Source organism: Aotus nancymaae, unplaced genomic scaffold (genome assembly GCF_030222135.1).
Source record: "Aotus nancymaae isolate 86718 unplaced genomic scaffold, 86718_ANA_hifiasm-v0.15.2.pri h1tg000014l, whole genome shotgun sequence".
Taxonomy (NCBI): Eukaryota; Metazoa; Chordata; class Mammalia; order Primates; family Aotidae; genus Aotus; species Aotus nancymaae.
The window spans coordinates 35,352,551-35,377,209 of NW_026988425.1; the positions used below are offsets into that span (position 1 = coordinate 35,352,551).

The following is a 24,659-nucleotide window of genomic DNA, read 5'->3' on the forward strand; positions in this document are numbered from 1 at the left end:
ATAGGGCTGCCTTAAATAAAATAATGCTGTTATAAATGTAAAATCCTAAAAAACATTAAGTTCAAACCTTCTACCAAAGGTAAAAACATATACTCTGAATTTGTGAAGTTAGAATTCATAAGGTATTCTTCCATGCATACTTTGCTAAGGCCTCTATTTGATTTGTTTCTAAAATGTCAGCATTTTATGATAGCTAAGAAACAAAAGTTATCATTAACAAGAATGATTTTGAAAAGTCAGAGTGTCAGGCTTGAGGTTCTAGTAACTCTTTATTACCTAGCCCAGAATGGGGGAAGGTTGGGAGGTCAATGAAGGATGAAGATCTTATCTGCTTCTGAGACAAGGTTGACACTAAAAGCAGATTGCAAGCTAAAGTCAATAAGAAAGTGAGTTTTTTGTTTTGTTTTGATTTGGAGTTTTGCTGTTTGGGAAAAATTTCTGTAACACTAATTTAGAAAAATCTTTTTATTTTTATTGATACAAACAAGGAGTACATCTGATGAGGATGATAAATTAATTTCCATTCAATTCCATTCAACAGTAAATATTTATTTTGTGCTCACCATATGTAAGACACTATCAGGCATGAAGATGACCTCAAGGAACTCACAGTGGAGGAGGAATATATACACAGATACTGTATTATAAAGCAGAAGCCATAGAGCTCATTATAAAAGGAATCACTGGAGTGCTTTCAACATAGAAGAGAAGCAAACTAAGTTATTGATTTACTCAGAATATAGTGTATGATAAAATTCTTTTCAAAGGGTAAACATCCATTTATTTAAATCGGTAGTTACCTTAAAAATGACCCTTTCCCCAGTTACAAATCTAAATCTAATACATGGTCAATGCAGAAACTTTGGAAACAGAGCAAAATACAAAGGCAAGGTTGTGGGGAGACCAAATCACTTGCAATTCCTCTACTTAAGATAACCACTGCCAACATCGTGGCTTCTGTCCTTTTGGTATTTTTCCCAATGCTGATAAATGGAATGTTTAAATACTAACTCACTGTACCATTGTATAGCTTCTTGTTTTCACATACCAATATATTATAAACACTATTCAGTTGATAGACTTTTGACATTGCCTTTTTGAAAAGTTTCTCAGTAATTTTGCATTCAGAATAAACATAGCAGTGAATAGTCAACATCCAAGGCTATACATACCTCCCTGGGACTGAGAATCTGTAATATGAAAAGTAAAAGATGAAGACCGCATACGCTTTCTTGAAAAACCATTACATTCTGCAAGAAAAGCAATGGAAAGGCGAAAATTACTTGCAGTAACAAATTATCCTCAACTCATGAGAGGATAAGATAAACAGAATTTTCTTTTGTCTACACAGATCATCATTTGATAACACATTAACTCTTAAAACACTATTTTAAATATTGGTGTTAAAAGGTTGCTGATTGATTATAAACCTATAGGCATATCATCCTAGTGTGAAACAATTAGAAATGAGTGGCATTGGCAAAAAAAACTGTATATGCATTCTGAGGTCTACAGAGAATGTTTCTGATAGGCTAAAGGAGTGGAGCACAATAAGTTTTAGCAACTAACATCAGTGTTCTCAGAGACCTATATATCATCTTTGCAAACAAAAGTGAATCTACTAGCATATTTAAAAAAAAAAAATTAACTTTCACATAGTCTGCACCACATGCCAGAATACTTGTGTCTGCTAATTTTCTTTGTATAAAGATTGATTTTGGAATACAGGATGAAAATCATTACCTGGTTCTGCTGCTTCATACCGGTTCTCTTCTGCAGGTCTCTGAAAGGAAACAAAACCACTGAGGAGAGCCGAGTATTGCCTTTGTATTATGTTGTTGCAAAAGTAATTGCAGTTTTGGCAATTGTTTTGGCAATTAAAAGTAATGGCAAAAATCGCAATTACTTTTGCATCAACCTAATATATCAGATTTCCACCCTGCCACTTTACAGAGTTCTCAGAAGCCAGGGCTAATTAACCTGGCCAGGACAAAGCAGTTCACCTTCATTCATTAGGCACATAGTCAAGAAAAACCAAAAGTCTAGTACAGTGGTTTTATAGTTCAATGACTGCAGACTCACTTGTGAAAGTTTGTTTAAAATGTAGATTTTGGGCCGGGCGCGGTGGCTCAAGCCTGTAATCCCAGCACTTTGGGAGGCCGAGGCGGGTGGATCACGAGGTCAAGAGATCGAGACCATCCTGGTCAACATGGTGAAACCCCGTCTCTACTAATACAAAAAATTAGCTGGGCACGGTGGCGCGTGCCTGTAATCCCAGCTACTCAGGAGGCTGAGGCAGGAGAATTGCCTGAACCCAGGAGGCGGAGATTGCGGTGAGCCGAGATCGCGCCATTGCGCTCCAGCCTGGGTAACAAGAGCGAAACTCCGTCTCAAAAAAAAAAAAAAAAAAAAATGTAGATTTTGAAGCACCTATTCTCAAGATTCTGAAATGGTTGTTCTAGGATGGGGCCCACGAATCTGCTTTTTTAACAGTGGACTAGGAGGTTTTATTATTATTATTATTATTATACTTTAAGTTCTAGGGTACATGTGCAGAACATGCAGGTTTGTTACATAGGTATACACGTGCCATGGTAGTTTGCTGCATCCATCACCCCATCATCTACATTAGGTATTTCTCTTAATGCTATCCCTCCCCTATCCTCCCACACCCTGCTATTGCTCCCCTAGCGCCCCACCCCCCGACAGGCCATGGTGTATGACATTCCCCTCCCTGCGTCCATGTGTTCTCATTGTTCAACACCCACTTAGAGTGAGAACATGCGGTGTTCGGTTTTCTGTTCTTGTGTCAGTTTGCTGAGAATGATGGTTTCCAGCTGCATCCATGTCCTTGCAAAGGACATGAACTCATCCTTTTTTATGGCTGCATAGTATTCCATAGTATATATGTGCCACATTTTATTTATCCAGTCTATCATTGATGGGCATTTGGGTTGGTTCCAAGTCTTTGCTATTGTGAACAGTGTTGCAGTGAACATACATGTACATGTGTCTTTATAATAGAATGATTTATAATCCTTTGGGTATATACCCAGTAAAGGAATTGCTGGGTCAAATGGTATTTCTAGTTCTAGGTCCTTGAGGAATTGTCACACTGACCTCCACAATGTTTTGACTAATTTACATTTCCACCAACAGTGTAAAAGCATTCCTATTCTTCATATCCTCTTCAGCATCGGTTGTCTCCTGATTTTTTAATGATCACCATTCTAACTGGCATGAGATGGTATCTCAATGTGGATTTGATTTGCATTTCTCTAATGACCAGTGATGATGAGCGTTTTTTCATATATTTGCTGGCTGCATAAATATCTTCTTTTAAGAAGTGTCTGTTCATATCCTTTGCCCACTTTTGATGGAGTTGTTTTTTTCTTGTAAATTTGTGGGTTTTTTGTTTAGTGTTTTTGTGGGTAGTAGGTTAAATTACCTTCATGAGTCAGAATGAATACCAATAAATAAGCTAAACTGAGAATCTAGTGGGGTTTTTTGTTTGTTTCTGTTCATTTGTTTAGAGTTGAGGTCTTGTTCTGTCACCCAGCCTGCAGTGCAGCAGTGCAATCATAGCTCACTGCAACTTCTAACTCCCAGACTCAAGCAATCCTCTTGTCTCAGGCTCCTGAGTAGCTGGGACTGACTACAGGCATGTGCCACAATGCCCGACTAATTTCATTTTATTTATTTTTTTTTTTGTAGAGATGGGCTATTGCTTTATTGATCAGGCTAGCCTCGAACTCCAGGATTCAAATAATCCTCCCACCTTGGCCTCGAAAAGTGCGGGATTACAGGCGCAAGCCATCATGCCCAGCAACTAATCTTATTGTTGGTCTTTCAAAATGGATGATTGTAGTATGATGCCAAAAAAGCAGATGGAGTTCAAAAGACCCCTTTTAAATCAGATATCATAATTTAGAATTTATTTTTTACCCAGTTTTAGGCTAGGTCAGTGGCGAGGAGTCATGAAGAGCTATAGCCCTCCTAATATCTTTCAGCTCCTCCCCTTTTCAAATTACTCCAAATAAAGACATTACTACTGTAAAACAGTATGTTATCCATAGCTGCAAGACAAGTCCTCTGGCTTCCCATTCCAGCCAGACTGATGTTTGTAAATCCTGACTATATAAATAATCTGGAGGCACTACTGTGCTAGTAAAGAACAGGGTAAACCTATGCAGCAGTGATGTCTTTCAGGATAACTAGCTTCCTGAAATATAATTACCTTGGTCAAAGTAAAATTAAACAAAGAAGTAGTCAATCTTACCTTAAAAGTATGTTCTCTCTTTTTAAAAACAAATATTGGTTGAGCAATGACAGATTTTTCTGTGAAAAACAGAAAACAGGCAAGAAATCAAAGCATACGCTGACATTTCTTATACCACCTAAAAATATTTGAAGACTTTTTGTTTGTTTGTTTTCTCTGCATTTGGGTAAAAGTCAAGCTATTTTACATGGATACTATAAATTGGACATATATAAATAATTTAACTGTTAATTACAGAAATAAATACTTGGGGGAAATGATAGCAGTATGTTTCCATAAATAGAGAATCCCATTAAATGAACATGCTTTATGTTTAAGGAAAACAATTTAAGAACCTTTAGAATCTCATCAGGACATAGTGATTAACACCATTACTTTAAGAAAAAAAAGTTTCAATGAGTGAAAAACCTAATCTGGGAGTAGTAGTACTTTCACTTAGATTAGATGTGGAGGTATAAGTGATAGGTATGCACTGCATTATAACCTTAAAATATGCAGAAATAATTTGTATTTCCTTCACTAGAGTAGTCATACACCAAATTTCATTTTTAATATTTAGATAAAAAATTAGTCTTACACAGTGTTATAAAGTAAAGTTTGTCTTCAACCTTGCCAGCCTTATTAATATTTTGTTTTTTCTTATCTTAGATAAGGCAATAGAAAGAAACTCATTCATTCTAGGGTATACATAAGTGATAACAGCTTTAAATGTCAAAGCTCCAGAGTTCTTAAGAAATGTTATATGGCAGTTAAGAGCTTGGGCTCTGGAGTTAGTTTAGATAAGCATGTGTTCAAATATAATTTGAACCACCACTAATTGACTAAATACTTTGGGAAACAATGTATCTTTAGTTTCCTCATCTGAAAAAAAAATCAAGATTATAGCAGTCCTTGACTCATAGAGTTTATGTGAAGACTAAATGAGACTTTTAGATATAATTACTTAAATTTTAACAAAACCAAACAAAAAAGCCTTAAGGATATTAAATATCTGGCATTCCACCAATCCCCATTCTAAAACTCATAACTATCATTGCTAAGTGGTGACAACATTCTTGAGGAGACTAAGTAAGACCTCAGAACTTTTCTCATTATAGCAGCCATTACCAATATATTGTCTTGGCATGCACTGAGGTAATTTGCCATCCTTGAGCTGAATAAATAAAGCTCTAGCTGACAAATTTCAAGAAACTACCAGACAACATCTTTTAAATGCCAGAAAAGGATTCCCCATTTCCCCACAATCTTATCGCATAAGAGAGTGTCATAAAGTCTGCAAACAGCCTTTGTGAATCTCCTAGAACCGTGTGAACTTGGGTACCTCCTTCCAGTCCAGTGAAATAAACTGTTTAGTTTTTTTATGCAAGCACTACCATGCTGTCTTCCCTTGGAGTCAAGTGATCCTCAGCAGAAAATCCTCACTAATATATTGGCATTACCATTCATATGAAACTATAGTTCAATTCTTTATTGTTTCTTAGAACAAGCTCCTTTTCCAAAAATTACATTAGATGTAAACAGTGACTTTTCAGAGACTTTGAAAGAAATGGTTTTTGTGAATGTGCACTGGAATATTTATGAATTAGAATAATAAATGGGGCTCTTGTAAACTGGGCTTAGGACAGTTATCCTTAAATAGCGTGGCTTGACCTAAGCCTTCACAAATAATATGTTGACTTTCCCTCTATCAAAACATACAGCTGAAAATATGCAAAAGTGATCCTTAATGTCAGCATTAAAGAGGAAGTCACAAAGGGTACTTGCAGCTTGGAAGGCATATGGCAAAGTAAAAAGGCCATCTTTATCCGTTAATTCAACACATATTTATTGAGCATCTTTTTAATGTAAGCACTGTGCTGGGAGCTAGTGACACACGGTCTAATTGAAGGTGCATTAGTGGCAGAGCAGCCACCTTCTCTCCTTGACACTGCCCAGAACTCGGTTAGCAAAGAGATAACCTTCATACTTCTTCTGCCTAGGTTCTCTCAAGCAATTCTCTTAGCTCCAAAGATTGAGTCAAAAGTAAGCATTTATCAAGCCATTGGGTCTATAGCAGATTTTTTACCTCACCCAGTAGGAGAATCTGAAAATAAAAAAGGGGTCCTTAAAATTATATTGTTAAAATGTAGCCTTTTTTCTTTCTACTAGTCATTAATTAATCCATTTATTCAATGAATTTGTATGGAGAAATTACTATGTATAAGACATTTTGCATGGTATTGTGGATGTTAAATTTAGTCTAAAGCTACCTCCTTATAAATTCTGCCTAAATGTTTCTCTGTTCATAGTGAACTGGGTGTTGAAACAGACTGTAACCTACTCTACCATTCTCCGAGTTTCAGCCAATCACAGGAAGCCAACTCTTCAAATAAAGCAAAAACCAGCTGTAACCAATCCAGCTGTTTTTGCACCTCACTTCCGTTTTCTGCAGGTCACTTTCATTTTTCTGTCCCTACGTCCTCTGACCACATGGTAGCATCAAAGTCTCTCTCAACCTATTATGGTTTGAGGCTGCCCAATTCACAAATTGTTCTTTGCTCAATTAAATTCTAATAAATTTAATTTGTCTAAATTTTTTCCTTTAACGTGTATAAAACAGTAAAGAAAACAGATGTAGTCCCTATCTTTTATAGAGGTTACACTGAGGAAGAGAAAAAGAACTAAGTAATTAATTACACAATATTGAAGTTCAACTGGGGTAAGCATTATAAAAAGGAAGTAGCAGGCTCTCGACAAGTAACCAACAGGAGAATCTTAGTTTTGGGGGATCAGGGTAAGGTTTCCAGGAGAGATGATATTTAGGCAGACTTGTAGGACGAGTAGAAGTTAGCCAGGCAAATGTGGAAGAAGGGCATTTCAAGCAGAGGGAAAAGCAAGAGGAAAGTCTCTGAGAAAAGGTGGAGCTTGGCAAATTTCAATAATGAAAGGAACCAGTGTAGCTAATACCCTAAGAGAACAGTGGACAAGAGATACAAAACTGGGCTGGAGATGAGGCTGGAGCTTTGCAAGGCCGTGTAGGTTCTGTCAGGGAGTTCTGTTTTTATTTCAAGAAAAATGGGATGTTGAAGAGGGATTTTAAGCAGGGAAGTGGTTTGCTCTGATACAAATTTTTTCTTTTAAAGATCACCCCTCCAGTGTTGATGAAAGGGTATTAGGGGGAAGGGGAGAAGGGAGGGGAAATAAGGAATCTAATTAAGAGACTTGTCTAAGTTCTAGAAAAGAGCTGATGAGGCTGCTCTTTCTTTCTTTGTTTAAAACCAACCATCTGACAGGGTGCAGTGGCTCACGCCTGTAATCCTAGCACTTTGAGAGGCCAAGGCGGGAGGATCATGAGGTCAGGAGATAGAGACCATCCTAGCCAATATGGTGAAACCCTGTCTCTACTAAAAATACAAAAATTAGCTGGGCATGGTGGCTCGTGCCTGTAATCGCAGCTACTCGGAAGGCTGAGGCAGGAGAATCTCAGAAGTTGCAGTGAGCCAAGATCGCACCACTGCACTCAAGCCTGGCTACAGAATGTGACTCCATCTCAAAAAAAAAAAAGAAAAAATGCATCCATGACATTTTTTTTAAGAGAAATTGAATAATTAGAAGTTTAAAATAAAGTCTTCTGCAAAAAGGAAAGAAAATGCGGGGATAAAAAATACTTTAAAACTTAAAAATTAATTTTGATATTTTGCTTGTTTTAAGTTTCATGTAGCATTTAATGAATCTCAATATTCATTGTTGGTTTTTTCCAAAATACTTCATTAACAGAAGACATTTATTCACCTTACAAATATTGCATTGAGTACAAGAAAGAACTCAAAGTACTATCTATTCAATTCTGTTACAAGAAAGAACCCAAAGTACTATCTATTTAATTCAATCTCAGTTCACTTGTAATTATCCATAAGGGAGGTACATTGTGGGTCAAGTGCTTTTATCCATCATCTGGTGTACATTAATTATTTTAATAATCTGTGGATTAAATATGCTTTCTGCCACTTGCAGATGAGGAATCTAAGGCTTGGTTTAGTGCATCACTCAAATGCATACCATTAGTAAGTGGCAACACCTTTAATTAAATCTAGGCCTCCTGCTTCCAAAACCATTTATTTAACTTCAATATGTCACACTAACATATTGTCCTATATGGCTATACTGGCACAAATTAGTCCCATATGTATGATATGTGACATAATATAGCACTATGTCAAGGAAAAATCAGTATAAAATAACAGGACTTTCAACTTTGTCAAAGTTGATTGACCATACATGTGAACTTCGACTTTCTCCTTAAATCAGAAATCACAAAATAATAGGGGTTGTTTTGTGTGTGTGCAGGGGAGGAAGAGGAAGCCACCACAAACACAAGGAAAAATGAAGAGAAATAATAGCAACAAAATTTTGGAAGTTGGGAGGTGGAAGGGTAAGTGATAACTGACTTTACAGCTCAGGACAGCTGAACTGCAAGCTTAAGTCAGCAGCGGGGATGCTAGAAAGCAAGCCGGCTGACCACTCCCCTGCTACAGAAACACTAGAAGTCCAGGAATTGGTACCACTAAGTACCTCTGGAAGCAGAAACGATGTTTCGTTGAAAATAAGGAAGATATTTTGTCTATTCAGCAGCAAAGCAACTGTCCCTCTCCTAACCTAGCAGAAGACTGGGGGGTTATTCCCTGGAAAAGATAAAACATCAGGCACAGTTTAAAGTGGAGGATCAATAATGAAAGGACTAGATGAAAGTTTGCATACTATATTAGTTCTCCTTATAATTTGCTTTAACAAATTATCCCAACTTCAGTGGCTTAAAATAATACAAATTTATTATGTTACATTTCTGGAAGTCAGGAGTCTGAAATGGATCAGCAAGGCTATATCTTCTAAAGACTCTGGGGTAGAATACATTCCCTTGACTTTTTCAGGTTTTAGAGGGTGCCTGCATTCCTTAGCTCATGGCCCTGCCATTACTCCAACCTCTGCTTCTGCTATTACATTGCCTTCTTTGACTCTGACTCTCCTGCTTCCCTCTTTGTTTTATGATAATCCTTATAATTACATTGGACCCACCCAAATAATCTAGGATAATCTCCCCATATCAAGATCCTTAACTTAATCACATCTGCAAGTTTTATTTTGCCATCTAAGGGTATGTACTTACAGGTTTGGGGCATTAGGATGTGGACAGCTTTAGGAAGACATTATTTTGTCTACCATGTATACAAAATGTTAAGCTCTTGTTCTACTCAATTCACAGAATGCTGGCAGCCAGGTTATTTCCTCTAGGGAGAAAATCAGAAGATTTTTCTCTGGAAAGTCTGACCAACCCTAAGGAAAAGATCTAAAGATATTGACAAAAAGTTTCCCCAATGACTGGTCAAGCTAGATGATGAGCTCCCATTTTACCAGCTACAAAGCTGCCAGGCAGCTTTTGTGTCCCTCTCTTAAAAACAAGCAGGCGGTCAGTGTATCATCAGACATAAAACACAGTGATTAAACAAGTAAACAGGAGAAAAGTAAATTGGATAAAAAGAGTGATTAAAATATATACATATGTCATTCATGTACTCACAAATAATAAACATCCATGACATAGAAGCAGAATATTATATTTTTAGAAAAGAACATAGAACAAGAATATGCTTTTAAAAATTAAACTTTAAAATATGATAGTAGAATCAACAAAATAATCAATCTTGATTTAAAAAAATAAAATATTTGGAAAATAAGTTTGAGTAAATCAACCAGAAAGCAGAACATAAGAACAGAAATGGAAAATAGAAGGAAAATGTAAGAAAACCCAGGTGACAAGCCCAAAAATCTACTTCAACACTTGACTAATAGAAACTCTAGGAAAAAAGAATATAGAATACAAAAATGATGAAATTATCAACAAATGGATCATGAATGTTTGCCCAAATTGAAGAACATAATCTCCAGATTGCAAGATCCCACCCAATGCTCAGGACAACATGAAAATTAACCCAATCCAATGCATATCATGAAAACCTAGAATCCTGTGGACAAAGAAAATGTCCTAATGGTATCCAGAGGGAAAAAAAAAGTCACATACAAAGGGTCAGGAGTCAGAACAGCTTTAGGTTTCCCAAGAGCAACACTGGAAATCAGAAAGCAAAAGAACAATACTTTCCACACCTTGAGGGGAAATTATTTCAAGCCTGGAATTGTATACAAACAGAAACCATTGATTAAGTGTGACAATATGATAAAAACATTTCTACACTGCAGGGTCTCAGAATGGATATCCCACGCCCACCCATTCTCAGGATGCTTCTGGAGATGTGCTCTACCGAAAGAACTAGTAAACTAAGGATCCAGGACCAGCAGAACCAACTCAAGAGACAAAGGGGATGCTGGTGAAGGGATGTCTTAGAATGTCAGTGCACACCAAACACCTAATCCAGAATGGGGTGGTCCCTGAGGAGACTCCAGGAATGATGTCTCCAAGAAGGTGGGACTAAAACTAATTGAAAATCTCAAGTGGTTGAATATTTCAAAAGGGTATTTAGAAGATTGTAGGAAATTTAGGGGCTCAACTGGTGATAAGTATATAGAGAACTAAGAAAACAACAACAAAAACAATGACAGTTATTAAATCCAGAGAAACAATAAGTAGGGAAAAAAGGAAGAGTAACCATAATATATTACATGACTCAGTTGCAATAGCATTTAAAGTCAATACGAAATGCCGATCTAATCAAGTTTAGGATTCTACGATCTGGGGAAGAGAGAGGAATACGCATGTGTGTGGTGGTGGTGGTTGCAGTGCTCAGGGAAATCAGTGAAAGGGAGCTAATTCTTCCATAGTGACAAGCCAGTAGTGCCTAAACATAAAAATAAAGCAACAGTGTGATATGTGGAGATATGGAGGTTAATGCCAAAAGAAACAGTGGTAACAGTTAGACATGGTTGTCTCTGGGGATCAAGAAAAGGGAGAGCAAAGGAGGGGACAAGGATGAGTGTTTCCTGTTTTTCCAGAAAAGCCTCACAAAACCATTTGGTTCCTTAAATCACATGAATATGTATAACTTTGAAAATATAAAAATTAAAAAATAATCCTTTTTCCACCTAGTGTCAAACTCCCAGAATTAGAGGACAAACCCTATGCTGCTTGCCAAAAATAAACTTCTTACTGAGTTATACTGCCCAGCAAGCATACGGTACCTTGCTTCTTGGTCTTAATCGTTCTTCACATTAAAATATGTGGAAATAAAGTGTGAGCAAGATAGAGTTACGGAGTTCAAAAAGCAATCAAAACTTCCCCAGAATAACAGAACATCTTCTTTTTGTGATGCTATCTAAAGCTCGAAAGACATTTGCTTTTGTTCTTGGCCTTCTCCTTTATTCAAAACACTCATCTGAGTCTGTAGACTGGAACTCACTAGGAAGAAAATCCAGTACAGTGGGCCCTGTTATCTGTGGCTTCAGCTATAAATGGTCAGCTGCAGTTCAGATACTTTGAGAGACAACATTCATGTAACATTACAGTATATCGTTAAAATTGTCCTAGATTATCATTCTTAATCTTTTGTTGTGCTTAATTTGAAAATTAAATTTTATCATAGGTACGCATAGAGGAAAAAAGAATTCAGCTGAATATTATGCATATATTTAATAGCTTTGTCCTCCAGGATTCCAAAGTATTATACTATCACAGTCAGTGTTTATAATAAACTTTTTTTCTATTTTAATATGTACTATATTTCCCCCTACCCCAAATTTTGGGTGACTTACAAGGTGTCCCTACATTTTCTTTCCCTATGTTTAACTGATACCTGATCTCTGACAAACCTATTTCAACTGGGAAAGTAACTGGAGGATTTTGTTGCTGGGTCCTCTCAGAGGTGGGGATTTGAAAGGATCTACTGAGTCAAAAGAAGATGTCAAAGATAGACACTGAGAATGGAGTACCTTTGGCTTCATTGTACTTCAGTGGGCATGGGGGACAGGCAGCTCCTAGAGGTCCCCAAGTTTCTGCTACACAGCTTCTCCCACCTAAATTTTAGCACACTTCTTTCCACTTGGTAGTGTAGGAAAGGTAGAAACCCAATTCTCCACGCTGGATAGAACTAGGCTACTCTAGCCAGGGCTAAAAGGGTTGTGTAAACAGCCTTGGCAGGAAAGAGGGTGGCAACAAACCCCCTGCAGAGGGGAAGGCACTGCCAAATGGGTCAACTCTAATTGCTACCAGGACTCGAATTATCCACTTGAACCGTAGCTCTGGCAGTTCCCTGCATTTTCTTCTCCCTTTATATATATGTTTTTTGAAAATGTTTTGTAATTGATCCCCAAAGATGTGATCATCACGTGCAGTGAGCTTCTAATTTGGAGATGATCAGGGACTAGAATGGTTTTATAAGGACTTTCTTTGTTTTTTAATAGATCTTTTTCAATGGCTATCACAGCATGCTCCATTATATTTTGCTATTATTTTAGCATCAGGACATTATTCTTTGAAATATTATTTTTCTTTCTTTTTAAAGATAATAGCTACCATATGAAATGCATATGTGTATCATGATAGTCTTTACTCTTTTGCCTTTTGAAATGTTTAACTTAATATGACTTTAAGAAGTAGTATGAAAATTTAGATCTGGCTGATCACCAGGGATGCTTCTTTTATGCACTGGCATAATATAACAATTTACATTTGTGCCATACTTTACCTATTATAAGACACATTTAAATATATTAATATTTGGTAAATAAAAGAATGACTACTAGGAACTAGAGGTATGGTTTTAAAAATCTGAGCTTTGTAGAAAAACAGACCTGGATTCAAATTCTATCCCCTCAAGTTACTGTGTAGACTGGGGCAGGTCATTGGACTCCTGGAGTCCAGGTCTTCTCAGCTATGAAATGGGGATCATTAGATCTACCTCATAGAGTTGTAACGATTCAGCAAGGTCATTTATGTAAAACACTCTGCACAGTGCCTGCCTCGCAAAAAATGCTCAGTAAGCTGCAGCTCTTATTACATGACATGATCCTCAAGAAGTTAGTTATTAAACCCTTTGCTCATGAGAGAACCAAGGCTCTAAAATTACAGGACCTGTCTCAGGTCACACAGATAATTCTTAGAGATCTGAGACTATAAGACATGAGAGCTGACTCCAAATCTTTTTTCTCTAAGTCAACTTCCTTCCTGGCTTCCATTGTGAGTTAAATGACTATTTTACAGCTTCTTCTTTTCGAAACGTGACATGTCTGGGCTATGATGGCTCTCTCCTGCCTTCCATGGTTCTGTACAAACCTGGTTGGGACATGATCCTATATTGTGTGAATCTACCTGCACTTCAGTTTTGCTGTATAGAAAACACTGCAAGATGGTTCTGTTATTCTTGTCATTATTTGTACATATTCTGACTCTAAAGAGGTTTGTTCAAGAATGTCTGTAGGTAAATGGCATAGTGATCCTAGCAATATAAAATCACCATGTATATATTTCTTTTCAACCACTGGCAACAATAACTCAGAAGAGTGTGTTCCTTTTGACAGGGCATACCCATTTCTGCCTAATTTGAAGGTGTTACTTTGTCTGTAAATAAGACTATTGTGTGCTTTTGTGACAAAGTTACTTGCAATCTTTATTTGAATAAGTTTATTAGCAGTAAATGTGGGACTTCTGGATTGATAATGCCAGAAAGAACGGTTTGTTCTTTCTCTACACTGCTCCCTTATTTAGGCCCAAGGGCTCAGAAAGTTGCAGAATGTGTCCTAGGATGTGCCTGGTCAACCTGATACCATTTGGAAATACATATTTAATTTGACAGCATTTGTAAATCACATATTTTTCACTCAAAATAACTCGCAGTGTGAAAATGCTTCCATATGTTAAAAATGGGTCTCTCTGCTTTGCTGAGGGAGTGGGGAACAAAGTCTAGGTTATATGAGATGTCGAAAATATACATTGAGCAGGCACATATGCAAGTTTAGAATGGTATCTTCTTAAAGTTAATTTTAAATAATAATTAGTAGATTTTTAATTACTGCTAACATTAAAGAGGTACTTTTGACACAATATCATATCAGTAAGAACTAAATCACTTCAAAAATATTACTAATAAGTTAATACAGCTGAAATATAGCTTCATATATTGAGTCCAGATAAATTTAAACTCTTCCCCCTTGGTGAAGAAACATACTATTTTTAAATTTCTTCATGGATTCCAAGGACACAGGCTGGATGGAGAAGCTTGATTGCAACTTCTTCCAATTCCAAAACTCTTTTCTTTAAACTTATTCCTCTTTGTCTTGAGCCTTTGAGCACATAGAAGAAAAAGCTCCTTGTTTTTCCATTTCCACAGGAATAAGTGGATGTTATTCCACTGAGAACAAGTCTTTGGCAGCCTAGTCAGGAAGAAGGAGCTGAGTTGCCATCCAAAGCCTGACCAGCCCAGGAGGGGCCTGGACCCCATTCCCCTCTAGGGAACTCCCAGGAGGCTGAGGTTCCTCTTCTCCTTGCGTTTGAGGACTGAACTGCCCTCCTGGCCCTCAGGCATAGAAATGCAGCAGGAATAACATGATGCCTGTGGTAGATGGTTCTGCAGGGATGTATCTTACTGCACCGTATTAGAACTAGTTTGGGAGAAGTAAAGGCCAGGTACCAATCTGTACCCTTACCAGAAATGTTTTGTTCATGAAGCTAATGAAAATTGGCAAAGAAAAGTTTTTACTTTGAAAATTTATGTGACTTGAAATATTCCCAGGAACACTGAAAACAATACTTTAAATTTATCTATTCCTGAGGATGTCTTTCTAGCTCAGTTGGCTCACTGCAACCTCTGCCTCCTGAGTTTAAGCAATTCTTGTGCCTTAGCCTCCTGAGTGTCTGGGATTACAGGCACCCACCACCATGCCAGGCTAACTGTTGTATTTTTAGTAGCAATGGGGTGTCACCATGTTGGCCAGGCTGGTCTCAAACTCCTGACCTCAGATGATCCGCCCGCCTCGGCCTCCCAAAGTGCTGGGATTACAAGTATGAGCCACTATGCCCGGCACAGTAATTAATTTTAGCTTACTTAGTTTTCAAAATGAAAAAGGTTTTAAAAACACCAAAACTTTAATCCATATTTGAGAATGAAGCTTCTTATAACAAAAATTTGTCTTGTCTAATAAACAGAACCTCATAATCTGTGGTACTGGTATATGTCTTGCCTATGCTATATATATAAAAATACACACGCACACACACACATATTTATCTGCCACTTCATGTCTCTGCAGACAAGTAAAGTTTAAGACAACCAATCACAGACCAAAATAATCAATTTTCAGCATTCACAGGCTTTCTTCTTACTTCACTCTTACTCTTTCAATAGCAATATCCTTCCTTTTATTAGAACGATTGCTTAAACTGGTCATTATAAAGGTCTGAAATGCGGTTTTTTCATCTAGATGGAGTCCCACTCCAGAGAGATGACCATGTTATTGAGCTATAGTTGCTGCAAGTCTAAAAGATTCTCTGAATCTGATGAGGGAAAGGAATTTGAGTCTCATTAGCACTGAGTTCTTTCAGGACCTGAAGCCCATCCTGCCATTATATAGGTCATACTTAAAAATCTCTTCCTTATCTCTCCTGTTTGAGTAGTAGGTTGGGTTCCCTCTCCTCACTTTCATTTTAAACCCTGTCCTCCTTCTAAATCAACTTGAAGACATATATTTTATGTTCTTTTGATGTTGCTTTAGTTAGTATGAAAAGATACCTTCACACCAGCATCCCTTGTTAAAAGTCTAGATCTTATTCCTTTGACCTTTTGTTTGTTTATTGCCATCCACAGGGTGTGAAGTATGTGATCATTGGGTAGAAGGAATGCAGCTTTTTAATGAATACAAGTATTTACTGCATTTTAAATCCTGACTTTTGAATATTTTGCTAGATTTGCCAACAGACTTCATTAAAAAGCAACTCAGGTGTGAAACTTATCTTGCCTAAGAGTTGATTAAAATTTTAAGTCAAGTTAATTATTTAATGTAATAGTTGAGCCAACACTTGAAATAAAGACCCAGTTTAAATAAAAGTGAATTATAATAATGACTACTATTTAGTCCCTTTTTAATTTGAGGTTTGGCATACTGCCTCTTTATTTTGTCAAAAACCCAAACTGCTCTCCAAGACTGTATCAGTCCAGTTCCAAAAATGGTATGTTGCTATCTTTTGCATTTCATGCAGTATGGGACATGGGGCTATGCAGTTATTTAAAGTTAAGCAAAAACTGCTATCCTAATCAGCAAGCCACTTGCTCTGAGCTGCTAGGTGTGCACTGATACATCTGCATTTTTGCAACTGTTTCTTTTCCAGTCAAACATACACTTTTGGGAGACAATTGGATGTAGTTGGTAATTCATATAGAAATTAACTGGTGATTTAATAGCAACCTATTCTAAACAATGGAAACACAAATTGAGTTCAAGGGCCAGCCATCATCCAAGCCCTTTGCAGGTACTTAACTGAACATCTATTTTGTGCCAGCTTAAGAGTCAGGGAGCATGAGTGAAAGCCCAGTCTCTAGGGTCCAGATCTTGGGTGAGGAGCTTGGCTGAAGATCCCAGCTGTGAGACCTCCTGGGACTTTCACAAAGAAATGAGTTAATACATCAAAAGTGCTGAAAAACAGTGTCTGGTATATAACAAACACTTCATAAATGTGATTGTTTGTAAGTGACATGTTAGCACTGTGATATAGTCTAGGGTATGAATCCATTTTTTCTGCTCTCCAAAACAGCACAATTGAGTCAGCATTAACACAAAAGAATAATTCTTGGCAAAGCTCAGAATCTTAGTTTTGAAAGTGATTTTGTAGGTCCCCTTGTGGAACTTAACATCTAAGGTGTCTAGAGCATGCTTAATAGATGGCCTTCCATAACAAAGAATATCAATAAGGGTTCAAATGTTTGCTCTTGCCAGATCTTGCTTCATGTGTGGAGCACACTAGTGTACAGGCTACATGTGTGCCAAGATCTTGGCCCTTCATCCCACAGGGTCAGCCTCCTGAATTGACCTCAAAGTGCTGTATCATTTTTAATATATGCCTTATTGTGAGAAAATGAAGAGAATCACTGTTTCTTGTAATTGACTTTAGAAGACACTAGCAAAGATAGCATAATTTGTATGTGAATGTTAGATTAAATTATACCACTTAAAGTGGTGTATATTGACCTACTGGGGAATTGGTACCCCAAGTGTTGTTGCCAGGACCAGGAAACTCACATTCAGAGGCTTCTCATTACAAGCTTGTCATCTTTCCATCTCAATCAATATCTGAGCCTTTGAGATTTAGCATAATCAACATCATAAATGAATTTTCATTGGTGAAATTAATGGCATTCAAGACCCTGGATTGCCTGAAATATTTAGGACACTTGCTAGTCTTACACAACCTGGACAGAAGAATCTGGCAAGGCTTATAGCCTGTACTCTTAGGTACAGTGCTGAAAGCTTTATACTGAAAGGTCCCAGTGTCCATTAATGAGCAGGATAATTCTTGGTTACTGGCTGACTGCACAGAATACTGCCTGGAGAATATCATTTTGTCTGAGCAAACCTTTTGGGCAAGATATAATCAGATTACCTAAGGAACAGAGAATTTGGGACATCATATGCAGTGTTTTATGCTTGTTTGCTAATTAATGTTTGTTTAGTAAATAGCCGTCAATGTGAAAGAATTTAGCCTAAGGTTTGCTTTATTTTAACGTGGTATTGAGGTTGTGGAGGAGTAGCTTACTTTTACTGCATCCCTAATTTTTACTGGTTATTACTAGCTCCCCAAAAGAACCTAAAAGATATAAATGATCAAATTAACTCAAGTTGGCATTTAATATTTCCCACCTCTCTCACAGTCAAAGCCAAAGGGCTTGCCAGGGCAGACATGACTATCTAACTGCTCCTATCCCGTCTCCCTATCTCTCAATAATTTCCTTACACTCACTTAAGCTAACTCAGTTATACTGGCCTCTTTTTGTCCCTCCAACATAGTCATTCTCAAAGTGTGATCTCTGCAACTGCTGCAACGGCATTTCTCTGAGAACTTGTTAGAAATGAAAATTCTTGACTCCTTCCTTCCACTCCCCTCAGAACTTCTGAATCAGAAAGTCAGAGTGGGACCCAGCAATTATGTTTTAATAAGCTTTCCAGGTGATTCTGCAGGTGATGCTAAAGTTTGAGAATCACTGACCTAGATAACTGTGATAGAAATATTGCTCTAACTGAAATGAATCAATAACCACGTCAGAACAAACATAGGTGAAGTGTGATTTCTAAAACTCAGTCTTTGTACTTACTCTTTATTCTACATGGATTGCTCTTCCCCCAGATGTTGCACAATCCACTCCCTCACCTCTTTCAGGTTTTGACTCAAATTCACCTTCTTAATGAGGTCTTCCCTGAGCACCCTGCTTAAATCAGACCTCCATTATGACACTCCATTTTGCCTGCTTTATTTTTTTACATAATCTCTATCTTCATTATTATCATTTACACCATTGGTCCCTAACCTTTATGGCATGAGGGACTGGAAGACAATTTTTCCACAGATGGTGGGAAGGTGTGTGGGGATGGTTTTGAAATGAAACTGCCCCGCCTCATATCATCAGACATTAGATTCTCATAAGAAGCATGCAACCTAGCCTCACATGCGCAGTTCACAATAGGGTTCGCGATCCTGTAAGACTCTAATGTGCATTGATCTGACAGGAGGCAGAGCTCAGGTGGTAATGCTCGCTCATGCCCTGCTCACCTCCTGCTGTGCTACCCAGTTCCAAACAAGCCATGGACCCCTGATTTGCACTATATATTTTGCTCATTTATCTTCTTTATTGTTTGCCTTTCTGCCTCTGAGAAAATAAGCTTTTTGTGGGTAGAATGTTTTTTTTTTTTTTTTTGAGACGTAGTTTCACTCTTGTTACCCAGGCTGGAGTGCAATGGCGCGATCTCAGCTCACCGCAACCTTGTCGGTAGAATTTTTTGTTTGCTTTGTTCACTAGAGTCAAGAACAGTGCCTGATAAGTGGCAGCCACTAAGTATTTATTAAATAAAATAAATGAAGTGCTATATACATTCAAACAAGATGAAGTAGAGATGAGGTAAAAAAATATTCATGAAGTAGTCCATTTCAACTGTTTATGAAAGGATAATTCATGAGTCAGTCATGGTTTTAAAACAGTAAAAACGCTGAATTCTAAAGAAAATTATGAGAAATCATTGATTCTAAGGGATGTTCTATAATGAAAAGACAGATGATTGACAAAAAGAGGTACTATCTCACCCTAGCTATTAGGTAGTTCTTTTATTATACCTCAATTTATCCTGTGCTAATCTCATTGATTAGCTAATTTTTGGTGTCCATGTTATTAATAGAGAAGTTCTAAGCTTTAGGAATAAAAGCAACAATAAAACACCACTATTATGAAACTTGGCTAAGGCTATACTAACATTCTATCTTGAGGGTGTGATATTTCCTGAGCTGTGGGTACTCTGCCAGTAGGACACAGTTACGTTCTTGGGTAAGTTATTCAAATTCATTGAGATATTTCAGTCTCTTCACAATTCTGTGGAATCAGTAGTAGAGGCCTAGAGGAAACTTTGGAGTCTGAGACTTCCTAGGCCGTCTCACATTTTAGAAAATGAGGGTTAGATTATGTAGAATAAAATGCACAGATGAATTTTTGACAAATATGTGTGCTCAGATAACCAAACCCCTATCAAGATAGAAAACATTTTTATTGCCCCAGTGAGTTCCTTGTGTCCTGTTCCAGTTCTCCTCCCTGGGCAACAACTGTTCTGATGTCTATCAACATGGCCTAGTTTTGCCTGTAGAAATATGTACTCTTTTGTGTCTGGCTTATTTTCACTCAATATAACATTCTGAGATTCATCTACATGGTACATGTATCAGCAATTCATTTCTTTTTACTACCAAGTAGTATTCCAGTGTGTGAATATACCACAATTTGCTGACCCATTTACTTGCTCATGAACAGTTTTGTGTTATTCATATGTTGAGGCTCATATGAATAAAATCTGCTATGAACATTCTTGTGCAAGTCTTTCATGGATATATTTTTATTTCTCTTGGAAAAATACCTAAATATGGGACTGTTGGATCACAGGATACTTGTGGGTCTAATTATATAAGAAACCGCCAAACCATTTTCCAAAGTGGTTTTTACCACTTCCCAGCAATGAGTGAGTTCTGGTCGTTTCACATCCTCTCCAAGCATTGTGTTATCAGCATTTAATATTTTGGCTATTCTAGTGGATGTGAAGTGATATTTCATTGTGGTTTTATTTTGCATTTCCCTGTTGACTGATAACGTTGAGCATCTTTTGATGTGCTTTTGGCCATTTATATACTTTCTTTTTAAGTGTTTGCCAGATCATTTGTCCTTTTTTTTGTTTGTTTGTTTGAGATGGAGTCTCAGTCTGTTGCCAGGCTGGAGTACAGTGGCACAATCTTGGCTCTCTGCAGCCTCCAACTCCCTGGTTCAAGTGATTCTCCTGCCTCAGCCTCCCAAGTAGCGAAGATTACAGGTGTGCACCACCACACCCAGCTAATTTTTGTGTTTTTAGTAGAGACGGGATTTCACCATGTTGGCCAGGATGGTCTCAATCGCCTAACCTCATGATCTGCCCACCTCGGCCTCCCAAAGTGCTGGGATTACAGGCGTGAGCTACCACGCCCGGCCCATTTGCCCATTTTTTAATCAAATTGTTTATTATGAGTTTAAGAGTTTTTAACATACTCTGATTGAAAGTTCTTTTTCAAATATATATTTGAAATTTTTCTCTCAGTCTTTTCTTTTCTTAGTGGTATCTTTTGAAGAACAGATATGTTTAATATTGATACTCTAACTTATCTATTTTCTATGGTCGATGCTTTTTTGTCTGTCTAAAAAGCTGCCTGTTCTGACAGTGAAGATATCTTCCTACATTTCTTCTAGAAGCTTTATATATTTAGCTTTTGTGTTTCAGTCATATTCTATCTCAAACTAATTTTTGTGTGAGGTGGGTATTGAGGTTCATTTTTAGAAATATTTCCCCACATTTGTTCCAGGAGTCTTGTAGAAAAGACTATCCTCCCTTTGAGTTATCATGATACCTTTGTCAAAAACCAAGTGACCATGTACTAATAGATCAATTTCTGGGCTTTATATTCCTTTCCAACAGCAGATTTTTCTATCCTTACACTGATACTGTACCATCTTGATTTATTATCAGTCTCTCAGAATGCTGAGATTACAGGTGTGAGCCACTGTACCCAGTCATGTCTCTTTTTATTGATTAATTTAGGTAGGGTTTTATTAATTTTATTAATATTTTGAAAGAAATAGCTTTGGGGATCATGGAGGAGCAGACAACTTTCTCATGACTTTGTTTTTAGGAATGGAAACAAAGGATTTTTTTTTAATTTTGTTTTTGTTAAATCCAACTTCAAAAGTGTAAGTAGGGATGGCCTTGGACAACAATGGATTTTTTTATGTGGTAAAATATACTTACCATAAAATTTATCATTTTAACCATTTGTAAGAGTACAGTTCAGTAGTGTGAACTATATTGACCTGTTTGTATAACCAAACTCCAGAACTCTTTTTATCCTGAAAAACTGAAATTCTGTACCATTAAACAACACATTCTCAATCATTTCTTCCCCAAAACACTGGAAACACCATTCTACTTTCTGTCTCTCTAAATTTGACTACTTTAGATACCTCATGTAAGTGGAATAAGATAATATTTATCTTTTTGTGACTGGCTTATTTCATTCAACTTAATGTCCTCTGGTTCATCTATGTTGTAGCATGTGTCAGAATTTCCTTCATTTTTGAGGCTAAAAATTATTATTATTTGTTATTATCATTTATTTATTTATTTTATTTTTATTTATTTATTTTTATTATTATCCACATTTAATTGATCCATTCACTTATCGATGGAGATTTGGTTGTTTCCATCTTTTGGCTATTATGAATAATACTACCATGAATATAGGTGTGCAAGTATCTGTTTTAATTCCTGCTTTCACTTCTCTTAGGATTTTTATCAAGAAGCAAAATTGCAGGCTAACATGGTAATTTTATTTGTTAATTTTTGGAGGAACTGTCTGATACGGTTTGGCTGAGTCCCCACCCATATCTCATCTTGAATTGTAGTTCCCATAATCCCCAGGTGTTATGGGAGGGACCCAGTGGGAGGTAATTGAATCATGGGGGCAGTTACCCCCTGCTGTTCTTATGATAGTGAATGAGTTCTCAGGAGAGCTGATGGTTTTATAGGGGCTTTTCCCCCTTTGCCCATCACTTCTCCTTCCTGCTACCATGTGAAAAAGAACATGTTTACTTCCCCTTCTGCCATGATTGTAAGTTTCCTGAGGCCTCTCCAGCCCTGTGGAACTGTGAGTCAATTAAACCTCTTTCCTTTATAAATTACCCAGTGTCAGGCAGTTCTTTATAGCAGCATGAGAATGACTAATACATTGACATAGTGCTTTTCACAGCAGCTCCACCATTTTATCTTCTCCAACAGTGCACGAGGTTCCAATTTCTCCACATTCTCGCCAGCATTTGTTATTTCCTGTGTGTGTTTTTTTCAATTAGTAGCCATTCTAATAGAAGTGCGGTGAGAAAATGAAGTTTTAGCCATTAAACTGATTTATATATATATATATTTCCTAGTGCTATTAGGAAGGCTTATTATGGAACTATCTAAGGGGTCCTTAGATAGTTTCAAGGGAGGGGCTGCCACACCAAAAAGACCTAGCATGTGATTAGAGATTGGAAATTTCAGATCCACCCCATTCCCCTAACCCACTAGGAGGAGAGAAGAACTGGAGATTAAGTTCAGTCATATGGGCAATGACTTAATCAATCATGCCTACATAATGAAACTTCACTAAAAACCCTGGACGCTGTGCTCAGGGGAGCTTCCTGGTACTAAGAGGGTGGCTCATCTGGACTCTGTAGAAGCAGAGGCTCCTGTGCTCATGACCCTTCCAGATCTCATTCCATGTACCTCTTTATCTGGCTGATCATTTGTATCCCTTATAATAAAATGGAAATTGAAAGTGTAGAGCTTTCCTCAATTCTGTGAGTTGTTCTAGCGAATTATCAAATCTGAGAGGGTGTGGGAAGTCTTTAATTTGTAATTGTCCTGGCAGAAGTGCAGGTCGCTTGGGGACAGCTGAAATTCGTTGTTGGAATCTGAAATCGGACAGTCTTGTGGGACTAAGTCCTTCATTTGTGGGTCTTCACTAATTCTGGGTAGTGTCAGAATTGAATTGAATTGTAGGACACTCTTGAGAATTGGTGTCAGAACACAAAGAAAATCATGAGGAATTCCAGCCTGTCTTGGTTATCCATGGAGAAGTTTCTCTAGTATAGATCAGTTTAAAAAATTAAACATTGTAGTACTAGAAATCATACATTTTATGAGACAGCTGTATGTAGCAGAAAGTACATTAAAAGCAGCTCTTAATAACTGTGTTAATAGTTATTATTGTATTAATAGTTAATGGTTATTTCCAATAACCTTGGAAAAGTCATCTTGACCTTGAAGATTCATAGTCTCCACATCTTTATAAACGTGTAATGATACCTACCTGTGATTATTAGTTTTATGTGTCAACTTGGCTGTTCCATGATACCCAGATATTTTGTTAACATTCTGGATGTTTCTGTGAGGACATTTTGAATGAGGTTTATACTTAAATTAGTAGACTTTGACTCAAGCAGATTGCTCTTCATTAGTGGATGAGTCTCATCTAATCGGTCAAAGGCCTAAATAAAAAGAAAGACCTACCTCCCTAGAGCAATAAGAATGGACTCAACTGCAGAATTAGCTCTTCACCTGGGTCTCCAGCCTGTCAGTCTACACTGCAGTTTGGACTTGCCAGCCTCCATAATTATGGGAGTGAATTTCTTAAAATAAATCCCCCTCTCTATCATTTTATCTCTCTCTCTCTCTCTCTCTCTCTCTCTCTCTCTCTCTCTCGTCTCTCATTAAAAATCTGCGTATAACTTTTGATGTCCCCAAAACTTAGCTATTAATAGCCTACTCATGACCAGAATCCTTATCAATAACATAGACAAGTCAATTAACACATGTTTTGTGTATTATATGTGTTATATACTATATTCTTACAATAAAATAAGCTAGAGAAAACAATATTAAGAAAACCATAAGGAAGAAAAAATATATTTACTATTTATTATGTGGAAGTGGATTGTTACAAAGGTCTCAATCATTGTCTTCATGTTGAGTAGGCTGAGGAGAGGGAGGAAGAGGGTTGATCTTGCTGTCTCAAGGGTGGCAAAGGAAGAAAATTCACATATAAGTGGACCTGAACAGTTCAAATTTATGTTGTTCAAGAGTCAACCGTATACAC

At 37.2% G+C, this 24,659-nt stretch overlaps 1 protein-coding gene and 1 long non-coding RNA gene across 2 annotated transcripts in view; one reads left to right on the forward strand and one right to left on the reverse strand.

Moving 5' to 3' along the window:
- Window positions 1–24,659, reverse strand: part of RANBP3L (RAN binding protein 3 like) — a 53,431-nt gene that overhangs the window by 24,251 nt on the left and 4,521 nt on the right. The window contains exons 2-4 of the mRNA XM_012459991.2: window positions 4,280–4,338; window positions 1,744–1,783; window positions 1,173–1,250 (exon numbers count right to left, since the gene is read on the reverse strand). Coding sequence (XP_012315414.1) covers window positions 1,173–1,250; window positions 1,744–1,783; window positions 4,280–4,338 — 177 coding nt within the window. The remainder of the gene's footprint in view (window positions 1–1,172; window positions 1,251–1,743; window positions 1,784–4,279; window positions 4,339–24,659) is intronic.
- Window positions 8,611–24,659, forward strand: part of LOC110568472 (uncharacterized) — a 140,082-nt gene continuing 124,033 nt past the window's right edge. Inside the window, exon 1 of the long non-coding RNA XR_002478753.2 lies at window positions 8,611–8,690. This is a non-coding gene — a long non-coding RNA (uncharacterized LOC110568472). The remainder of the gene's footprint in view (window positions 8,691–24,659) is intronic.